Raw genomic sequence first — 21,344 nt, 5'->3', positions numbered from 1 at the left:
GTCATGGTATGGAAGCAAAGTGTGCCAACAACACACAAGACCCAACTCTTACCCAATGACATGGAAAGATATGTTGCATAATGGCAACAATCCTATTGTACAAAAATATTTTGTTCTTGGGTAACATCAAATTTGGCTTGTAACGCCAATCCCAATTTTTCTTTTTTTTTTTTTTTTTTGCCTCTGACCCCTAAAGCAACTACAGAGTTATCATAGAGGGATACTAAGGAGGATCCTCAATAAAGGAGGGGGGATGTTTTATCTACCATCACCTTCAAGGCCAGTCTTATTTCAAATAAGGCCAAAAATAATGTTACCATTAAAACAAAAAAAAATGTTCAGTATTACCTCCTAGATGGTATTCGTGGGGCATCCTTGCTATATTCTTATTTATTTTTTTATGTATTTATTTGACAGAGAGAAATCACAAGTAGATGGAGAGGCAGGCAGAGAGAGAGGGAAGCAGGCTCCCTGCTGAGCAGAGAGCCCGACGCGGGACTCGATCCCAGGACCCTGAGATCATGACCCGAGCCGAAGGCAGCGGCTTAACCCACTGAGCCACCCAGGCACCCGTTGCTGTATTCTTAAAGTTAGGTTTTTACCGAACATTTCCTGATTGCCCCCTAAGTATTCACACGGTACTAGGTACTCCAGGGGACCATTTGCCCCAAAAGCATTCACTGTTTTTGTTAGACTGAGGAAATGGGAATAACAAATAAAAAGGGAAACCATTAGGGAGTTCTCTGAGAAAGGTTCACATGACCCAGGGAACACAGGCAAAAGATTGATTTACTTCCAAATGTCGGGATCTAACAGTGCTCTATGGAGAAGAATTATTCTGAGGAAGGTCACAGTTATGGAAGGAATGGCTGAGAAGCAAGCCTGAGCTTCAGAAAGTAGATGAGAGCAGGATGTATTCAGAAACAGCTGCTGCAGCAGCGTGGCTGAAACACAGGTACAAAGGAAGATAATGTTGTAAGAGGAAGTCAAGAGAAAATTCTGGAAGATTTTAAGTGCTCAGCTGAAAAGCTTGATTTTCTCTTTTTTCTAGATGCAGAAATGCAATGAAGTTAGAATGCCACGAAGGGTCTTGGTTCTGGAAATATATACAATTCAAGTCAGTATGGAGGATTTACTGGAGGGGTGAGAAAGAGAATAAAGAGAAGCCAGCTGTATAAGGAGCATGGCCACAGGTCAGGGGTTTTAAGAGCGGGACAGAGAGCAGTGGTGGCACAAAGCAATGGATGAATGGCAGTTTGCTTTTTCATTCTGATGTGACATGTTGCCCCAGGGCACCAGTTCTCAGGCACACTGCACTCTCTAGATTCACAGGTCTTGGTGCCTTGGGCTAAACCGAAGAGACAAAGGTTCTCAACTCCCACAAATTTGAGCAACTGCTTCTTTAGAGACTTGCCTGGTAACCTCTGTCTAAAGAAGGTACGGTGAGTCACAAGTGGTCATATGGAAAAGCCTTTCTTAACCAAGAGGCCTGTGATATAATAATACATGTGACACAAAAGCCGATGTCCAATGATTTCTATGATCCTGACACCACACAGTAGCCCCGATTTTTACATCTGCGTCCTCTCTGCCGTCATTGTGCATCTTCTCCAGGCTTTTCACTTCTACGGTTTCTATTTTTCCGCGAACATCTTTCGGAGATGATGGCTGACAACGGGAGTTGTCTCACTAATGTGCTATGATGGCGAGCATAAATGATGTCCATGTTTGAGGATGGAAAATAAGATGCATGAATTCGTTCCCAGATCAGACCAAGCCAATGAACCTACTTTCTTAAATGCTTTGAGGCAGATAATACGGCCAAATATATGTACAAATCATATAATCATGAAATTAAAGGACTTGCTTTGTTCTTAAATTCTATTCTCAAATATAAAAGCAAAGCCTCTGAAACACATGCAACAAATCAATCACCGCCATTAGCATTAATTCCTCTCACCCCTAAATTAGGACTTCATTTTCTTCTTTCAGGTAACAAAAAAGGAGAGAGAGAGAATCTGTAAATGGAGCTAAACAGATTATTGTGGAAAACAATTAGACACAGAATGACTCTAAGTGAAGATTCCTGGCGCTTTTCTATGTGTGCACGTGTATGCACTCTGCATACCAATGACAAAGCTAGAAAGAAAACTCACCTGTTTTCTTCCTCAAGATCTGCTAGGATTCTCTCTAGCTCCCCTCTTTCCTCACTCTCTAAGGAAATCAAGATCTGGGCAGGACTACGAGGCTGGCTCAGGGGGGAGTCCTGGTTCAAACTTTGGCAGTAATGCTGGATTAACAAATGTTCATCATCTCTGGAAAATAAAATCAAAGGTTTTGGTTTTTTCCCCCCTTATTTTGCTTTGGGGGTCAGGGACTCGGGTGTGTATTTTAAAATAGAAACATTTGCTCTTAACCATTAATTAGACCCTTTTTCCTGTTTCTAAAGACATTTTGATATTTTGAGGTTGTGATCTATGATCTTATTGGTGACAATTCAAAGTATTTCTTGCTCAGATTTTCAAATGAAATTGATTGGCCTATTTACATGGGTAAATGAGTAGCAGAACTATGGAAATACTGGGACTCTATGTTGACCATTAAACCAATAGTTAGCAGATATTAAAAGACATAACAATGGTTCTATAATGTTTATGCTACCAAGCCTGTCAAGATAACCTGTTTCACTAAACCCATGCTCTTATTAATAATGACCAGGTTAAAAAAAAGACTTACAACCTTTATAATAATGAATATTTTCTTCAGGGGAGGACAAAGTGACCACAAAGTGTTGCTTTGCTAAGCGAGTTTGAACTTACAAAAGCCATTGAGGCAAGATGGTAACAATAATGAAACTGGAGACAACTGATGGTTTCATTCAATGATTGTTCAGAGAGAACAACAAAAACTGGAAGGAAAAAAAAAAAGCCACTGGGATGACTAATTAAAAGAAGACTGAATAACTCATTCTTTAGAATAGTTTTAAGGACTAATCTTCAGGAACAAAGAAGCAAAGGGTTTACATTTGGGGAGGCAGCTGCAATGTTTCCTTAAAACTAGAAACACTCTAATACACAGGAGAAATTATTTTCTAAATGTATTGCCCCTAGCTCCTTAGAAGCCTGTGTACATCTAAGTTTTAAGAACTTCATTCTGTTCTTAATGAGAGGCTAAAACTCTTTGTTTCTCGTTAGATAGGAGCAGGATGGTATGTTAATAGTCTCTTAAGTCTTCTGAGTTGAAAAACAGTACAGGTATTTAGGGGAAAAAATCCTCCTGACATAAATGATTTTGGTCTGTCAAGCCAGGTAACTGGTCGAGAAGTGAGAAGTTGTCTAAAAGTAATTATCGGGTGTTAAAAACCAACATTTAAGTGAAGTCAACCAATTCCCCAAACATCTTCCCCAGATCTGCCCCTAAAATGTCATGGTTTTAGCATCTAACATGGAGTCAAAATGGATTTTAGGTCCTCAGAATGAGCTAAAGCTAAATTTCATTTAACAATTGTAAAAAGATGTTTTACTACTTATTATCCCTCTTCCCAAATTCTGAAATTTTATTGCAAGAACTTGCTGTGGCTAATTACAACAGAGCTTTAATTAAATTTCTCTTACTGTTCTCTCAGGCGGGCAATAAATGGCAGCCATTATTATACAGATACAACTTAAAATAATTTGAATGTGCTAGAGCTTCTAATCACCAAAACTGGTGACACGAAGAAGCAAATCATTCAGGTTGTTTCCATTTGGTTGATTCTTTGGCCACATATTTTCCTGTCCAAGTATTTTATATACTAATCCTACTAATACTTATCCTCCTAACTGAGGAAGAGAATGTGTCACAATTACTTGTTTGGGGAAAAGGTTGTTTTTGGTTTAAGTGACTCAGTCATATACAAATGACTGTCAACTTGATTCAACATTCACCTTTGCAGGTGATCACCTTTATCTGCCGGGATGATTTGTTCTCAAGTCCTCCATGACATGCCATTCAGATGCTATTTCCCTCAGCCTAATCCTTACAGAAGTTCTTGCCTCACTGGGTGTGACGCTGAACTGACCACTCATTCTTCCCTTTGCCCAGATTCTCCATGACAAAGTGGTGAGACATCCGTAACTTAGCAAAGTAGAGATACTCCTGTGCTTTGACTAGAATTTTTTTCCCTCTCTCTCTGAAGTTATCTATCCGTTTAGTAGGATAAGCTTCTTCATCAGTTCCCTCCACCTCAGGCCCTGGGTTCATGGCACTGTTCCTCTGCATTCCTCATGGTGAACACTTCCCCAACTTGGTAAGGAAGCCACTGTTTCCCTGTTACCATTTCTAGCATCCTGCTTTCTCTTTCCTTCCTCTTGACAGGCCTGGCTTATCATCCCACTGAACAACTTCAACCTAAATTTGTACCCTGTCTTCTGAAATCCTTCACCAGACTGCCTCACCTGATTTAGCTAACAATGATGCTAAATCACAGAAATTTACTGCTTTGGATCTGTGAAGGAAAAGGCCCAACTAACCTACCAGATGGGAATACCAGTGCAAACATACTAAGATTATATGTCTGCTTCCTGAGTGGAGAAAATACTACTTAGCCATCACTTTTAAAAATTAATATCCAATCCCTTTAAATATCTGGCAGGTTTGGTCAAAGATTCACCATTTTGTATAATTTCAGTATTTGAGCCTATGCAACTTGGTATTAAATAAGGCCCACTATTTTTGCTACTCTGGAATACCAGTCATGCCACATTTTGGATGAGCTCATTCCGTGTCAGGTGGTTAAGAGTCAAAGACAAAAAAGTCAACGAATGGCTCCTTGAAAGATCAAGCAAGTCTAATGCTAATTCCTATCTTCTGCCCTACCCTACCTCTACAGCCCTCAAAGCAATTTCATCGTCAGGAACATTTTGTAAAAAGAGACAGGATACTTACATGCTCTCATTAGGAGAGATGCTATCATTTAGATAAGATCCATTGCTGTTTTCCATTTCTGCTAGCCTGATAAAAAACGTAAAAGCTCATTAAAACTTATGTGATTTCTTAGAATCTATTCAAGACCTAATCGAACATTCCTGAAAACTAAAGGATAAATCATGGCAAGAAGAGAAAGGAATCCTTCAAATTAGAGAATGTGTGTGTTGCCCTAACCATCTGAGGCAGTGAGTAGCGGACGACAGCTAGTTTAGTAGCTTTACATTTACGCTCTAAATTAGAAGGGAAGTTGTATTTGGTTCTTCTTCTTCTTCTTCTTCTTCTTCACAGATTGATCTTGATTTCACTGAGAACAGGCCTTTGTTTTTACAAGAAAAGCTTCCCTAACAACAAATACACTCTGTTCCTTCACTACCCCCTCCCCTTTTAAGACAATTAAAGCTTTCCCCTGATGACAGACTTACAGAGCTAGTTAATGCTTCCCACTGTGGACAAACACCGTTTAGCAGTTAGACTACTGATAAAGGATGGACTCAAAGTAAGCTCTCTGAATAGTCTGCCACCAATTTTTACCTTCAAAAACCTCCTTCCCCTCAGACAATAATAAAATCTTCTTACCACTTAAAAAATAAAGAAGTTAACCAAACTCTTACAGACTTATTTAACAAGCATAAGACAGCTTACAATTAGCAATTCGGTTTTTAGGCATAAAAATTCTCTGAAACACAAAGAAGGTGGAACCAAAAGTTGCGCGGATTAGGAAAATTAATTATTCTCTTCTTTACAGCATATGATGTTAAATAAGCACGCGAATGGAAAGCCAATGCTTTCATATGCTCTAGAGAACGTAGTATCATTTCTTCACCCGTGGATGGCTGGTCTAGCAGTTTTTCTAAGAAGGTGAGATGATTTCTAAGCCAATTCTTTAAACGTGCTCCGTATGCAAAACATAGCAAAGCTATCAGAAATGTTTAAAGGCCAGGGTGAGGGGAGATTGTTCTGGACTAATGCTCTTACTGCCCAAAACAGCATGCAGTGGAATGGCATGCAAGTTAGAGGGCAAGTGGATTAGTAGAAATCAGACAAGATTGGGGGGGAAAAAAAGAAAAGGTTTGTTTCAAATGATTATAGGTTAGCTTTCCTTGGTTAGTTATTTCAGTCAATATTTGCCTGGCATTCAACTAGTCTCATACCTGCTAGCATAATGTTCAATGCGTGAATGAGTATCATCGTGTGAAAGCTGAGGGGACGAGGCGGGCCTATAAGGCAGAAAATGTGATTAGTCACAGATACCATCCGTTAATGGAGAAAAAAACCCCCACCACACAGTCATGTTATATACATGGCCTAAAATGCTTTTATTCTAATGCTCTGGATAATGTACACATTTGGCTGTTCCTGTATCTTAGCTATATCATCAAGTATTTTAAATCCAACTTTGAGAGATAATTTTTCATACTTTTTTTTCCCCCAAAGCCATCAAAAGAGATCAAAATCTTCTCTAGAACGTTTCAATTATAGAAAAGGTTGGGGGAGATGATCTCTTGGTGACATTTTTCCTCCTACCTTGTCATGTCTCACATCCTATAGTTCTGAGACTGTGTTGGCACTAGGTGGTTCAAGATTTTAAGTGGTTTATCCCCCACACCATTTATTAGCCATTTTCTTATTGAATGGAAGCTGTACATTTGCTTGGTACATTCATAGTCAACAATCTTAGTTCCCAGGAGGCCAGACCAGGACCTGTTAAGATTCCACACACTGAGATGTCTCAGTCTGTGCCGTTTTGTAAGGAAGCAAAATATCCACCGATTTAGTACGATTTAGTAGCAGGACCATACTGCTACTTCATAAAATAGAACTGAATGACCCACAATGATACTGTGATGTTCTTAAAGAAGAATGGCTAAATCCAATAAAATGTCACAATATCTGAATTATTTATCATCAGGGATACTGTGTGCTAACGTACAGAGAAGAAAACCAGAGGGGAGCGTTAGCATGAAAAGTCTATATACTTTTAGGATGTAAAACCCTACCTTTTTTTTTAAGCTCCAGAGACTAAGTTGTTTGGTCAGGTTAATATTCCCCCCACACCCTTTTGTATCTGATCTATTAATTACCCTTGAAGTTTTTATTGTATCTTTTGGATTAACCTTAGGGAAAAAAAATCCATCTGTTCTGAAAACCAGTTTGGACTTGTGCTTTTTGGTCATAACTGGATTGGGCAAAAATTCTCTTCCATTTCTGTCCTGACACAGAAAGCCTTTAGGTAAAGGCACAGATCCAAAAGTCCACAGTACTGTATTCAGTGAGGACTGGTTTAGCCCAACATCCAAACAGCATTAATAGACGTGGTCAAAACATTAAGAACACATCTGCTTTTACTTATATGGGGGGGAAAAAACCCCACGTAGTTACTACCTAGGCTTACCTAGGAAGTGTGCTAGAAATCCCTACTTCTTAAAGAAGACACACAATCCTAACATGATTACAACACAGTATAGAAAACAACTAGGGAACTGAGGTCTTCCCTGAGAGATAAATGTCTTATTTACTAAACCAGTGTTGTCTAGGTCAAGTGTCACTCTAATCCAATTTGTAATGAACTACAAAGACCTTTAAGCTGTCAGGAGGAAAACAGGGATGGCCACTGAATTTACTAGGCAGATCCAGAGATTTCCATGTGAATCTTCACTCTAGTCTGGCAGAGTTCACCTCATTTCTTAGAACCACGGCATAGTACATTATTAGAAAAATGCTATGGTTTGTTTTAAAATATTCATTGCAGGTCAAGGTCATTTTGTACTTGGAGTATTTGGTTTGTTCCAGAAGACAGCGTTTATAAACCAGTTTTCATTTACATACTTCTTTCTTTTTCTCATTTATATACTTCTCATACGCTAAATGCCCACCAGGAAGAAAATGTGTGTTTTCCCTGCTAATGGCTGCCACCTTGGTAGTGTATAGAAGAAAGACAACCTGAGACCTTTGAGCATAACTCTACCAAGAAAACTAGGCATGTAAATCCAAAACACTTTGGTAAAATCTTATACAGAAAATATTATGCAGCTCTTTAATTCTTAGCCTTGAGGCTAATTCCATGTGATTTTTCTTATTAATGTACATAGCACCTAACACAGCATGCCTGAGCACAAGAACTCCTAAAACCAGAAATTAAAAAAAAAAAAAGAAGAAGTATACTAACAGAGGTACCTATTAAAACCAGAAAATGAGCCAAAAGGGAGCACTATTCAGAGAAGGATCATTTCAAAAACCAAGAATAAGTAGAAAACCACTTAGTCCAGAAACAAAACTAAATGCGAAGCCTTCTGAAACACTTTTCCAAAAGATGGTAAGAGCACTGCTCTCCCTTTCTACTTCCTACACACGAAAAGATATACCCAGAAGGATGAGCCCTGTTATTATTAATGGCCAATTATGTCCCCACCTACCACCGGTTTCTCTTTTGTGAAAACTGCATTAATAAGTTTTCATCTGTTTAAGGTTTTCATGCAGACTAGCTCAAAGGATACTGTTCGTCTGATTTGTGGGCAAACCATAGAAAAGGTTCAGGCTAGATTTAGTTTTTAAAATAATAGGACAAATACAGGTAAATAAGGGTTTCTGCTAAGAAAAAAACCAAAGATCTCTATGTCAGTCAACGTTCAAATTCTGTGATCCACATAAGAATCTGTTAACATCAGAGGGAACCCTTGCAAAATTAAGCCACCTCAGGACCTGGTGCTTCTATCTAAACAGGAGAGCTCTGCAATAAATTTTATAAATTACTTAAAAGCCCCTGAACAAAGACTTTAATAAAAATGCCGGCATTAAAGAAAAGGGACTCTTGTTTGCTGGGTCTGGTTTTCTTCCTCAAAAGGATAATTTCCCACTATTTCTGAATAATCAGACTTTTTTTAAAAAAAGGCAAAGTGATTTTTTGTTTTAGTTTTTAGAGGAAGATATTTTAACAAAGGATGTTATTAACTTGAAAGCTCTTCTAAGTTGAAGGCAAACACCCTGTACTTAAAATAAGTGACATTACATTTTCTAACAACAAGGCAATAACCAGGTTAAATGCCTAAAACTGTTCATGCCACTGGATTAGCATCATGGTACGTCTGTGATTTTACAGAAACTAGAGAAATCTTATTTCTTTGACTTAGGAAAGCTACAATATGTGCTGAAAATAAAAATAATCAGGCAGTGGTATTTAAAAAGGAAAAAATGGGGGGGATATGAAATGAAGGAGTCCAGCTCATGGTGGTAATTAAATATTTATTTAAAGAATAAAGAACATGCATAAAGAGCCTATTAAAAACATAAGTGACATTAAAATCACTTGTCATGTTTTTTTCCTCATTAGTTGATGTTTTCAGTAAATGTTTTTTTTTCCCCATTCAAGGAACCATTAGTTAGTCTTTGCTTATTATTTTGCGTTACCTCTATCCATGCATTTTTAAAGTCATTCTGTAGCATATTTGCCTTTTGGATATTTCGACTGGCTAAAACTTATTCTAACACAGAATAAATCCATTCACTTAGTGAGGATTTCAGTCTATCAGTTTGTTTTAAAGTTTCTCATTTAGAAAAGGTTTAAACTTCGCTAAATAAATAAAACTACCCAGGTTAGGGAAAACAAGTACCCTCAAATAGAAAAAAACAAAAAATAAAACAAAACAAAAAAAACCCCAGAACTGAATCTAAATAACTCCCTTTGATGAGTAAAAATATCAGGTACAGGTACCATATCTTAAAATTAAGGGGCACAATAATGCAGCTTTAACAAAGAGAGGGATGCCTTATATTCCTTTTAGGCCAATAAAGACTTAAAATAAACCTCAATTAATAACTTGCATTTATCACTATAGGATTTTTAAAAAAGGATATACTTTAAATTACATGGTAGAATAAAAGAGACCCAATAAAAATAAATTGAGTTCTTCTAAATTGGTCATTTCCCTTTCTACAGAATAGAGCTGTCTGACTTTAAATAAATATTTTAATAAAGTATGTACGCTCTGAAATAACAAAACTTTGTTATAAAAACTCCACACAATGTAACTTTAAAAAAATGCATGTTTTGTTTGCTAATATATAAATCACAGACTCCCCAGAGTTTTCTAATAACATTATAAACTCTAAGATAAACCAATTATCTGCTGGTATCTAATATTAGTATTATTAATATACACCAATAGTGTATAGTACACTTTCCTTCCAGTGTAAATGTGTAACTAGTTATGAGCTGAATATTTAGTTCCGAGAGGAGAGCAAAGTGAGTTTAGTTCAAAATTGAGAAACTCATGTGTGTGTAGATTAGTCCGGTAGCATGATAAAAAGTACACACGCCTGACTAAAATTATTCCATCAAACTCCACATCACACTGTAAAACAAATCCAGTTGATTTCTAATGGTCCACTTGTAACAGGCCCTAAAGAACAAACCATTATCCTTTCGAAGGTCCTCAAGTACTGAATCTCAAAAAATATGACTCAAGAATGTTATTATGCAATCAGAGGAGCTTATCACGGAAGAATATGTAAACCCATCTTTCAGGAATAGAACTAACAACCTATTTGTTTCTGTGATGACTGATTCCAGGTCAGAATGTCTGCTGGTTAAAACCTGACCAGGTGGGGACCCGGAAACCTCACTCTGATTCTCCTGATCTGTGGTAGATGGCACTCTCAACGTCTTAACCGCGGGAAGAGAAACGATGACATGAAGGAAGGGAAATTAATGTGTCCTTCAAAGAAAACCAAACCAAAAGAACAAAAAATTGTCAAATCAAGCAAGCAAATGTGGCAGTGGTAGCAGCCCCCTTCAGCAGAAGTACTCACGCAGAATCTACCGGCCAGAAGTTGATCAGAGTAACAGGACTGCAAAACAAAAAATGAGGTGGTGAAGAGAGACACAGGCAAACTCAGCCACTAAATAAATAAATAAATAAATAAATGTCAATTAATTAAAAAAAAAATACTGAGAGGTCAAAATAAATAGAAACTAACCAATTAAGTATGAACCATGGAAAGCGACAGCCAAACAAAGGTGGAGAGTGAGAGGTGACAGAAAAACAAGTGTGCCACTGCCATCCGTTATGGAAAACACGAGAAGGTTGCAGAGAGTTGGAGGTATCATCATTTTGATCAAGAGAATCATTGCTACTTACTGTGAAGAAATTTCCTGTGAATGTCTTTTCTTTCAAGGAGATAAAAGCGACTAGGTATGACCACACAGATACAGAAAGACACACGCCTAGTGATTTGTGAGGGAGGAAAACCGAAATGAAAGACTGGAATCACTCATTTGTAAACAGTCCCATATTTCTTCTAAGGGAATTAGTAGCTGTCATGGAGTTTCTTTCCCTGCAAGATCAGGTTTCACTTTTGGAACAGGTAATTGTCACGGGACAACTAACGTGGGAAAATGGCAATTGACCGTCAGCTTATTTTTCTCTTTTCGGCTAAAGGAAGTCTAAAGAAAGAAATAGGAGAGACTGTTTGCACTTGGGAGTGAAGGTGGGTGTTCAGCTGAGAGGAGCTTAAATATATGTCAAATGAGAGACTGTTTTGCGCTTGCCACTACTCACGTTTCCATGTTGTCCCCCTCTAAGACCGTCTGCACTGGCAGGTAGCCCATTCGGGGATGCTTCGCAAAATACCTTTTGGTTCGAAATTTGTTTTTTAGTACCTTGGCAAAGTCACGAACATCTTCTCCCGATGTAGTCTGAAAGGGAAAGTGCACTGAGCTCAGACCCGTAAGGGTACGATTCTCAGGGTAAAGGACCACTCCAGCATTCTGCCTCAGCGCACTTGTTCCCTAACTGCAGAGACAGTGGGGGTCAAGAGCTAAGTCTATGGACAAAACCTGGGGCCAGGCCTAGCAGTTGCTAGCAGGGCTCACTTAGGCAAGTTATGAACCTCTCCAAGGCTTCCACCACCTGTAAAGTGGTGGCAGTAATACCTCAACAAGTTGTTAGGGCGAAAAAGTGAAGTGCAGGAACTACAAGGGCTCCTCGATCAATGGGAGTTTGTAGCAGTCTTAGTAGTGACCTGAAGTTTGACCACACCTTAAGGTATTTTACAGAAATGATTCTGTCCACAGTGATGTCCCGTTTCACGCACTGAGTGTCATTCTATCTGGTGTGTGGCTCATTCTCCATCACCGAATGCCTTTGCAAGAGGATTCCAAGTGAGAAAGACAGTGAAAGACCTGGGCCATCGTTCTGATGCAGGAGAGAGAAAGAAGAGAGTAGAAGCTTCTCGAGTGCGTGGCATCCACCTGCCGATACTGCTACCACGCAGGGGGGATTTATGAAGTCAGGAGCGGGGCCCGCGCTCCTGCCTTTCCAGTAAGCTCCTAGATCACCCCAATGCCACGGAACAGGCAGCGAATACACGATACATGTGGTGGTTACACCCACGTGTGTCTGAGCACTGAGTCTATGTCCTGTCCAGGTCACCAGCGATTCTTCCCAAGTTCTAAGAGCCACTGAGCACCTCCCCAAAACAAGATCTTGAGAGAAAGCTGCACCTTTAATTATAGAACGTTGGGCAAATTATGTAACTTCAAGACCTCAGAGCCCTCATCTCTAAGAACGGGATAATAATAATACCTACTTCACAGAGTAGTTTAAAAGGCAAAGGCACAGGTGTATACATATGTATGTATACATACATACATAAAAGAGTCACAAAAAGATGTAAAAATAGAAGGCAAATTCCTAGCATCAGTTAAGCAAGACTGACTGAAAGCCGTGGGTCAGAGATTCAGAGGAACCCCACAGCACCCCTACCCCAACACCTAGCAGGCCCCATGGCCACACAACTGCTAGGGCTGTGCCAGATCAGTGTGAAAATGGCTTCCCGGCACCACCCCACGCACTAGGGATCGAGTCAAGCTAGAGGCCACAATGAGGAGTCCCTTTAGCCGGGGAACATCCAGGGAACTTAGAAATCCCAGCATCGCACATCATCTGCAATAGTGGACAGAAGTGAGGCTCCTTCCCGGTGAGCGAGCTCTCGCGGGGACGCATCTGACTTACCGGCGTGCAGTACTCCACCATGGGGTAGTGCATTTTATGGCCTTTTGCAACTCGACCAGAAAAAAAGCAACTTTGGCAGATGTCATAGTTAAAGTGCTTTAGACTCCTGTACCTGGTGAAAAACAAAAACACACACATATGTATTTCTTCAACTCAAACTCCCCAGTAAAGTTCTTTGATAAACCTTCTTCCACACTGCCTTAATTCGGGAAACGGAATGCAGTGCTCATTAATCCCACAGGTAAGTGATTACGTCCTCCATCTACATATCTCTGCTGCTTCTCCTACAGTATCAAAACATTTTGGCAGGAAGATCATCCTATAAACATATGGAAGAGGAAAGAAAATTTCAGCTCTCATTTAAGCTCCACGAGGAACCCTTTCAGATTAAGTAGGAAGATACTGGCAACCTTCCAGTCTTTTGAAGACCAAACACAAGATGCTGAAAGATCTTCCAGGGGAGAGAGAGAGAGAGAGAGAGACGGATGTGCTGCAGACCCCCTACCCATTCTGGGGACAAACATTTTCCTGAAGCAATTATTTTCAAAACAATTTATCAAGAGGAAGCAATTTCATTAAATAAAGGCAAATGGAATTTAGTATTAATATCACTGAAAATTCATCTTCCTTTAATCACATTTTCTGATTGACTGGCATGATTCACCTTGAGGTAGTTACTTGGATGATCTCTTTTATGTCTCCCTCTTCAGAACCGCCTCGCCCCCCACTGCCACCACGTTACCCGCAAACGATAAGTGAAGCCCCAAGAAAAGACAAACCGAAGCTGGATGAAAGCAGCTGTAATCTCTAAGTACATACGCCCCCACTCTCAGTATACGCTATTATTTCCTATTCTCCCTGCCTTTTGCTTTCTTAGATAACAACACTAGCCAATTCAAATAAACATATTCCTTCTGCCACATATGGGGATGTGGGGGCAAAGCTACCTTTTTTAGATCCCAACCATCTTCTGAGAGGGGGAGGAGGAAAGAGAAGTGCCGCTTCCCGAAATAATCTAATTCGATAAGGGCGAAAGAATTAAAGGCAGCATCACTCTCAGATCTTCCAAAGCACTCCCCTTTTCTATTTTGTGAAGACTCCCCCTGCACACAAATCTCACTCGCTGACCAGGAGAGTTGAGAGAAGAAAGGTAAGTGCTGGAACACAGTCCTCTGTGGGTTCCCCTCCCTTCCTCCCCTGGCATCCTTTGTAACTGCCAGAAACCAGGAAGGCAGGCAAACTGTGTCCTTAGCGAGCACGGTCTACTCAGGGTTGTCGATCTAGCCTTTAGAACCCTCTAAGGGTTTCCGCAAAAACTTCTTGGTCAACAACATGAAGTATGGAAGGACAGGAACACCAGGGGGAGAAAGAAGAAGGAATAAAAAGCACATGAATGGCATGAAGTAGATATTTGGAAACAAAGAAATAAAGCAAGTGTGAGCAGAACTAAAGAGTATTTACTCAGCTGTTAAGTGGGTTCTGCACAGGCACAGGCCATACAAATAGTTCACAACTACACGGCTAAGTCATTGCTGGGGAAACCCGGATGTTGAGCCAGATGTTGAAATACCTCATCATTTCAAAATCTGGATTTGGGATTCTTGTTCAGCAAGATTAATTTATCTAACAATATCCCCTCTCCCGCAAACAGGTCAACGAGGCTGAAGATTTAAGAGCCAACTGTTTTCCCTGGCATTTTTAAGAATATCAGAATAATAATCTGCTATGTGTCCTAGCTCTTTCACTTTTAAATTTATAAAGAACCTTTCTCTTTTTTAACTGCTTTGTGAAATTTTCATTTACTTGCATACTTTATATTCCCTCAGAAGTTCATTAGGATACTATGCAAAGAGTATAATCAGATTCGCAGATAAAGAAGCACGTCCTGGGTTGCTTGAAACATTTCTTGTGAGTTCAGGGAACAAAAGTGGTACAAAACGAGTAAGAAACTGAGCTACCATGACAGGTCTCCCCAAACAGAATCATCTCTTAGTCTTAGAACCGATTCCCAGAGCATTTCTATAAACAGGACAAAAAAAAAAAAAAAAAAAAAAAAAAAGAAAAGAAAAGAAAAAAAAACATGGGAAAAAAAAAAAAAAAAGAGATGGTTCCCACCATATGGCCCCAGGAAGGAGGCAGCACGGTGATTCGGCATTCCCCTGCGGGACAGGCACTGCCGTGGACGCAGGCGGTCAGTCAATCCTGTTCAATGGCACATGTGGCTCTGCAGAGCCCCACAACGAAGGTGCAGAGGGGCCACCTACCTAATGAATCAGAGCCATCCAACTAGCCTGGGAACCAGGGCAGTCACTTAGGAAAGGAACAAACTGATGGCAACTGGCTCAGGAGATGCAAGGTCAAGTTCGAAAAAGGTGAGAGACTCGAAGAAAAAAAAAACAACGCCATCTGGGGGGTTCTGGATACCTGAATCCGATGATGGGACACTCCTTGCAGATGTTGCACTTGGCCTGGTGCTTGGCAGTCTCCGCGGCAGCCACCCGGTGCAGGACGGGCAGCCACACCATGGACTGGGGCTCCAGTCGCATCCAGTCTAGGAAGAGCGCCGCTTCGATCTCAGGTTTATTATTAGCCTGTGTGGATGGGAGGAAACATGGGGGGGAGGGGTGGGCAAGGGACAAGAAGAGAAAGAAGGGGAGAAAGGAAAGCAGAGGCAGACATCAGTACAGACCAGACATTATGAAATTCAGAACAGTAGTGGTGCCATGAGACCCACTTTTCTAGTGAGACTAAGGGTACACTGCCGTTACTCTGTTCAGCTGCTTTGTTTTCCAAAGCAAAACCAACACATGGAGAATGGCGAGCCAAATACTTACCTGTGCCTCAATACTCCCTTCTGCTCCATGTTGGAACAGATATGTAAGAGTGAGCCAGAAGGAAAACACGGAGTGTTTATCGATAACATTTCAAAGGAGGTTAGGGAAAAACCAACTCAGGAGTTACTGATTCCTTGTTTTTTCCTGGAGAACCTGTGTCTCAGTGTTTCACGGAATCATAATAAGATGCTTTCAAAAATACTGGGTCCTGGAGCTTTGTTTTACAGATGAGAAAACTGAGACACAGGTGAGGGAAGGAGCTTTTCAAAGGCCACTCCTAGAGCCCAAGTCTCCTGGTCTAGGGTTTTCATGGTGGCCCACTGCTGCTCGTCTGTCTCTATTTCTCTGCCTCTCAAAGCCTAACTGAATCAAGACCATTCTTCCCCAACAGTACCATGATTTTAGAAAACTCAAAATATATTTACCCATCATCTATGATTGAAACAGTCATGCATTTTAATTACATATTTGTTAATCCTACGAGATGGCATTTTAATTTTTTTGTGTTGTCAGACTGACCAATGTATTGGCCACTTTTATTTTTTTCTTTGCTTCTTTCATCTCATATTTTCCATCTGGGATCCCTTCGGCCTAAGTATATCCTTTAAAATGTTCTTGTAAGGGTCTTGTTGGAGGAGAATTTCTCAGGTTTTGTTTGGTCTCAAAAATCTCTCTCTTTTTAAAATTCATATTCTTGATAGCTCTCCTCATTGGGTATAGATTTTTAGACTGAAAAGATCCCCCCCCTTTTTTTTGGTTTTGTTTGCTTTTATTTTGTTTGGGCACACTGAATTGTCAGCAGTAAAGCAGACTAGCACTCCTTTGAAGGTAATCTGTCCTTTCTCTATCTTGTGTTATGTTTCTAGGGTTTATTGAGACTTTTTTTTTTAGTATTCACTGGGCTCCTTGAATCTTTAGCATCTCTGGTCAGCTCTGGAATCGTCTCAATCATGATCTCATCAACAAACAACATCTCTTCTCCATTTCCTCTCTGTTCTGCTTAGAGGAATCTAATAAAAGTTAGACTCTCTCAACCTGGCCTGTGTACCTCTGCATAGACCCTCCCTGTACTTCATTTCTAACAACCCCTTCGATACATTTCTCTCTTTGGTAACATCCAGTCTGCTATTAATCCCATACAGTGAGTTTTAAATTTTGGTTATTATACTTTTTAACATCTACAAGTTCTATTTGATCATTTGTAAGGTCAGTTCTACAAAGTCTGTGGCTCCCTGCAGGTATTTTTCAATCTTATCTGTTATTATTTTTTTAAACAGAGTAAACATGGTTGTCAAAAATTCATCTAAAGATTCCAAAGTATGAAATTACTATAGGTCTGCTTCTGCAGTCTGAGGTTTCTGTTGGTTCTTACTCACCCTGGGTTCTTGGGCACTTAATTTTGTTTTTTCATGATGTACAACACTGACCTTAACAAAAATCTTCTGGAGATACTCTGAGTCCTAGAATACAAGTGCTTTCTACAGAGTGGCTGTTCATTTGCTTTTGCCCAGAACCAGAGGACGCTGCCAATTCCAAGGCCGATTGAAGATGAACATAGAGAGGGGTTACTTAGTATCAAACAAGTCACAAGTATCTGCACTGCAAACCCATGTCGCTTCTCTTGGAATGTGAGTCCCTAACCACGAATCTGTTCATACCCTGCAGACAGAAAGGCCAATAGGGTCTGGACCTACAGTCATTTGGCTTGCAAAGCTCACCACTTCAGCACTAGCCCAGCCGTTACCCCGATTATAAATTTAAGAGCATTCTAATGAGCTATTTGATTTTGAATTTCCTAGCTGCAAAACGCTATCAATTTGAAGTACTGACCAAAAACTTTTGTGGAGCACTCTTCTCTGTGTAGAGTGCTATCACAGAGGTACTCTGTGGAAAATTGGGGGGGGGGATATCATGGAACCTAAAGATGAAAGGGACCATGTAAGTGAACTCATCCTTTTGGAATGGCGTCAGACCTTCACAGCCATCGAGTCTCAACTCTTATGCGATGCTGGTGTGTTCTTATAGCCACCGTATAAACGTTAGCCGTACGAGGGAGCCAACGTCCTTAATGGAGGATCTTGAACATCTGAGTACAGGTAACCCTGTCAAAAGTGCTTCATCGCACAGAGGGCTGAAATCCACAGAGCAGAGGCTGCAGAACCCAACCGCCAAGAGTTCAAAGCCCAGCTCTGTCATTTACTAGCTGTGTTGACTCTGGTGAATTAAATTTACCTTTCTAAGTCTTACTTTTCCTCTGCTGTGAGCTGGAACTATGAAGAGCAGCTGCCTCACAGGGCTGTTTTAAGATTTAAATGAGTTAAATGAAAGGCATGTGGAATGGTATCTGACACACAGCAAGAGCCACGCCCATGTGTGCCACTGATACCCTCACCATTCTTGTCTGTCCCACCAGAAACCCAGAGGGTCTCAGGCTTGGCGGAGCCCTTTCAGTATTTTATCCAAGCTGTTATGTCTGTCCATGCCTCTTCATCCCTATTCCTTTTATTTTATTTTATTTTTTAAAAGACTGTATTTATTTATTTATTTGAGACAGAAAGAAGGGGAAGGGCGGAGGGGGAGGAGGAGGGAGAGATGATCTCACAACCCTAAGATCACAACCTGAACCAAAACCAAGGGTCAAACGCTCAATGGACTGAGCCACCCAGGTGCACCCCTCCCAGCATTCCTTTTACTTTTCACAGAAAATGGCCTTGGTTTGCCACTCTCCTTTGGAAGACTATTCTTCAAATATGATCTGTTGGTGGAGCGCCTGGGTGGCTCAGTAGGTTGAGCCTCTGCCTTTGGCTCAGGTCATGATCCCAGGGTCCTGGGATCGAGCCCCGCATCAGGCTCTCTGCTCAGCAGAGGAGCCTGCTTCCCTCTCTCTCTCTGCCTGCCTCTCTGCGTACTTGTGATCTCTGTCAAATAAATAAATAAAATCTTTATAAAAAAATGATCTGTTGGGAATGGTACCTCCACTTGTCTGGGCAGTAGGATTGCCATGACTTTCTTTTGTTCTGTATTCTAAGCTCACACGGGGTTTCCACTCAAGTAAAATCTCTGGGTCAGTGTTTCCCAGTGCATCCAGCAGATCAGTCATCCAACAAAATGTTTCATGAAAAGAAGGTCAAATTAATTACAGAAACACTGCACATTATAATCGCCTCTTAAAATGCTTAATGCATGTTAACATATTAAAAGCTGAGAAGGTCGTTGGTAAAGAAACACGTTAAACTCTGTCTGACCTCAGAATTTCCCACACTAATCATTCAGTGATCCCAAGACCTTTATCTTTTTTTTTAAACTTTTCAGGCTTATGAACACCACAAAATACTAATGTTGCGGTGGGCATAATGAGAAATGCTGTTCCTGGCTGTTTCTAGTGATTCCTCTACTCTGCTTGTTCGTCTGGGATTGGCTTCTTTCACCCTCCTCAAGATTTCCTGTTAGTCTGAGCCCACTGCACAATTTCAGCAACATCTTGCAGAATCCTGACTCTCACAGCCAACAGATGAGCCATTCTTCCCCACCCTGTGTAATGTTTACATTTTTAAAACTTATTTATTTTTAAGTGATTTTTTACATCTGAAGACACGCATTCTGTCTTCATCAAAAAGTCCCTGGTGAAAAAATATCAAGCAGGCCGAGGTCACACAGGACTGCTTGCAGCTCGGCTCAACAGAAACCCAGGCTTCAGCCTTCTCTGGTCAGACTAGGCCTTTTTCCGGTTCTGTCACCATGTAGGCTCCTGCACACATTTCTCTATCTTGTCCACAAAGACACAATGACAGACTGTATCAAAGGAACTCCAAGTTTCAGCTACATAGTTTCAGCTATGACAATCTCCTGCTCCACTGGTCTAAAAACACACTTTATCAAAATAACCCTTTCTAGTGAGGAGACAAACCGACATAGGAAGACAGTAAACTGAAAAACATTACTAATTCTTTCCTATTTGAAACATGGATTCATTGTCACTTCACCCAAACCTATGCTTTTTTTTCCTGACTGATGCTGAGAGTTTGTTTATGGATGAATTAACAGATATGCTGTAGAGTAAAAATAAAGCTTAATACAGGAAGTACCGTAAGACTAGAAAGCTTCTATTCATTCCAGAAGATGGAAAGTAAAAATCTGACTATGAGTCAGCAACAAATATGGGTGGAAAAACAAAAAGGCAAAAAAGCAACACCACGATTATGATGTATAATTGAAGGCAAGCGGGTAGAGCGTGAGGAAATAGGTCTCATGACCCTCGGCACTGTTCAAATCAGCCTTAGAAAACACAGTCGAGTTCTGGGGACTCCAGCTGACCCAGAATTCAGAGAAGGCTTGGCAGAAAGGCACAAGGATAATTAAAGGGTTTGAAAGACCTATGAGAACAGTTTAAGGGAATTGGGATTATTTAGCCATGAACAAAAAAAAAGAGAGAGAGAGAGAGAGAGAATGAGCAAGAAAGAGTGGCTGAAGGCGCAATTTAATAACAGTTTTCAATTACGTGAATGGCTCTTGCATTGGGGCCTGTGACCAGCTGTTCGATCCTTCCACTGAGGCCAGAACAAGGAGGAACAGGCTTAAGCAGCATGAAGAATTTAGGCTGTAACTCATACAGAATTTCCTGATGCAGAAAGTTGTTAAAGCATTAGAGTGAATTACCCAGGGAAGCTAGACAATGTTCTCCACTTTCAAAATACTATAGATTCTCTTGTGTTTAAAGGCTGGAAAATCTCAAGGTTCTTCCTCGCTCCTAGGATGGAAAATCCATCATTTTGGCTTTTTTAAAACTGCTCACCGATGCCAACTGACAGCACTGAAGGCAAGATATGAGGATTCACATGCTCTTTCTGTGTCGATCTTTCATTTTTACTACAAACCATTCTGTATCCTAGTGGTATATTCCCTCTCCTTTTGTCTGGCAATAAAGAAGGAAAGAATTAAAAACTAGGCAAGCTTCTGTAAAGAGCTAACAGCACTAAAACAAAAACCCAGCTAAAACGACATTTCGGCCTCTAGAAAAAATGAGTAAGGACAGACTGTGACAAGAGGAAGCTGTTGAGGACAAAAGACAGGGATGATGGCAGTGAACTGGATCATCCTTTTAGGTGCTATTATCTGCTGACCAAGGGAGAGGCCTCAGATGCTTTTTCTCAGTATCAAGGATGACCTTGATCTCTCCCCTAAATGCCATGTTCAAAACCATTTAAGCAAGAACTCTTCAAATAGGCCATTTGGCTCTGGGTTTTGTAATATTTTGGTTTCTGGTCTTTGCTAAGACTCTTTTTGCCTTTTCCAAGGCAGGCGGAGGTGAAGAGCAAAGACATCCCAGCTCCTTGCATTGTGAGAGTTCAGAAGGATCTCGGGATTCCACTCCAGCTCCGGGGGGGCCTCATGCATCAGCCACTGTCCACAGCTGGGAGGCGAGGGAAGGTGCCGCCCACAGCAGGCAGCAGGGTGGGGCTTGCTACAAGCGCCATCTTAATGAGGTCCACAAACAGTGCCAGGAACCCCAATATCTGGGGTATCTTTCCAGCCA

General features: G+C 40.6%; 1 protein-coding gene across 1 annotated transcript in view; it reads right to left on the bottom strand.

Annotated features, from left to right (window-relative positions):
• DMD (dystrophin) overlaps positions 1 to 21,344 on the bottom strand; it is a 2,004,585-nt gene that overhangs the window by 54,679 nt on the left and 1,928,562 nt on the right. The window contains exons 65-71 of the mRNA XM_082716529.1: positions 15,402 to 15,568; positions 12,978 to 13,089; positions 11,523 to 11,659; positions 10,774 to 10,812; positions 6,120 to 6,185; positions 4,927 to 4,992; positions 2,157 to 2,315 (exon numbers count right to left, since the gene is read on the bottom strand). Of these exons, the coding sequence (XP_082572655.1) occupies positions 2,157 to 2,315; positions 4,927 to 4,992; positions 6,120 to 6,185; positions 10,774 to 10,812; positions 11,523 to 11,659; positions 12,978 to 13,089; positions 15,402 to 15,568 (746 nt within the window). The remainder of the gene's footprint in view (positions 1 to 2,156; positions 2,316 to 4,926; positions 4,993 to 6,119; positions 6,186 to 10,773; positions 10,813 to 11,522; positions 11,660 to 12,977; positions 13,090 to 15,401; positions 15,569 to 21,344) is intronic.

The sequence above is a fragment of the Mustela nivalis genome (assembly GCF_964662115.1).
Source record: "Mustela nivalis genome assembly, chromosome: X".
NCBI lineage: Eukaryota > Metazoa > Chordata > Mammalia > Carnivora > Mustelidae > Mustela > Mustela nivalis.
This window is presented reverse-complemented; position numbering and strand designations above follow the sequence as displayed.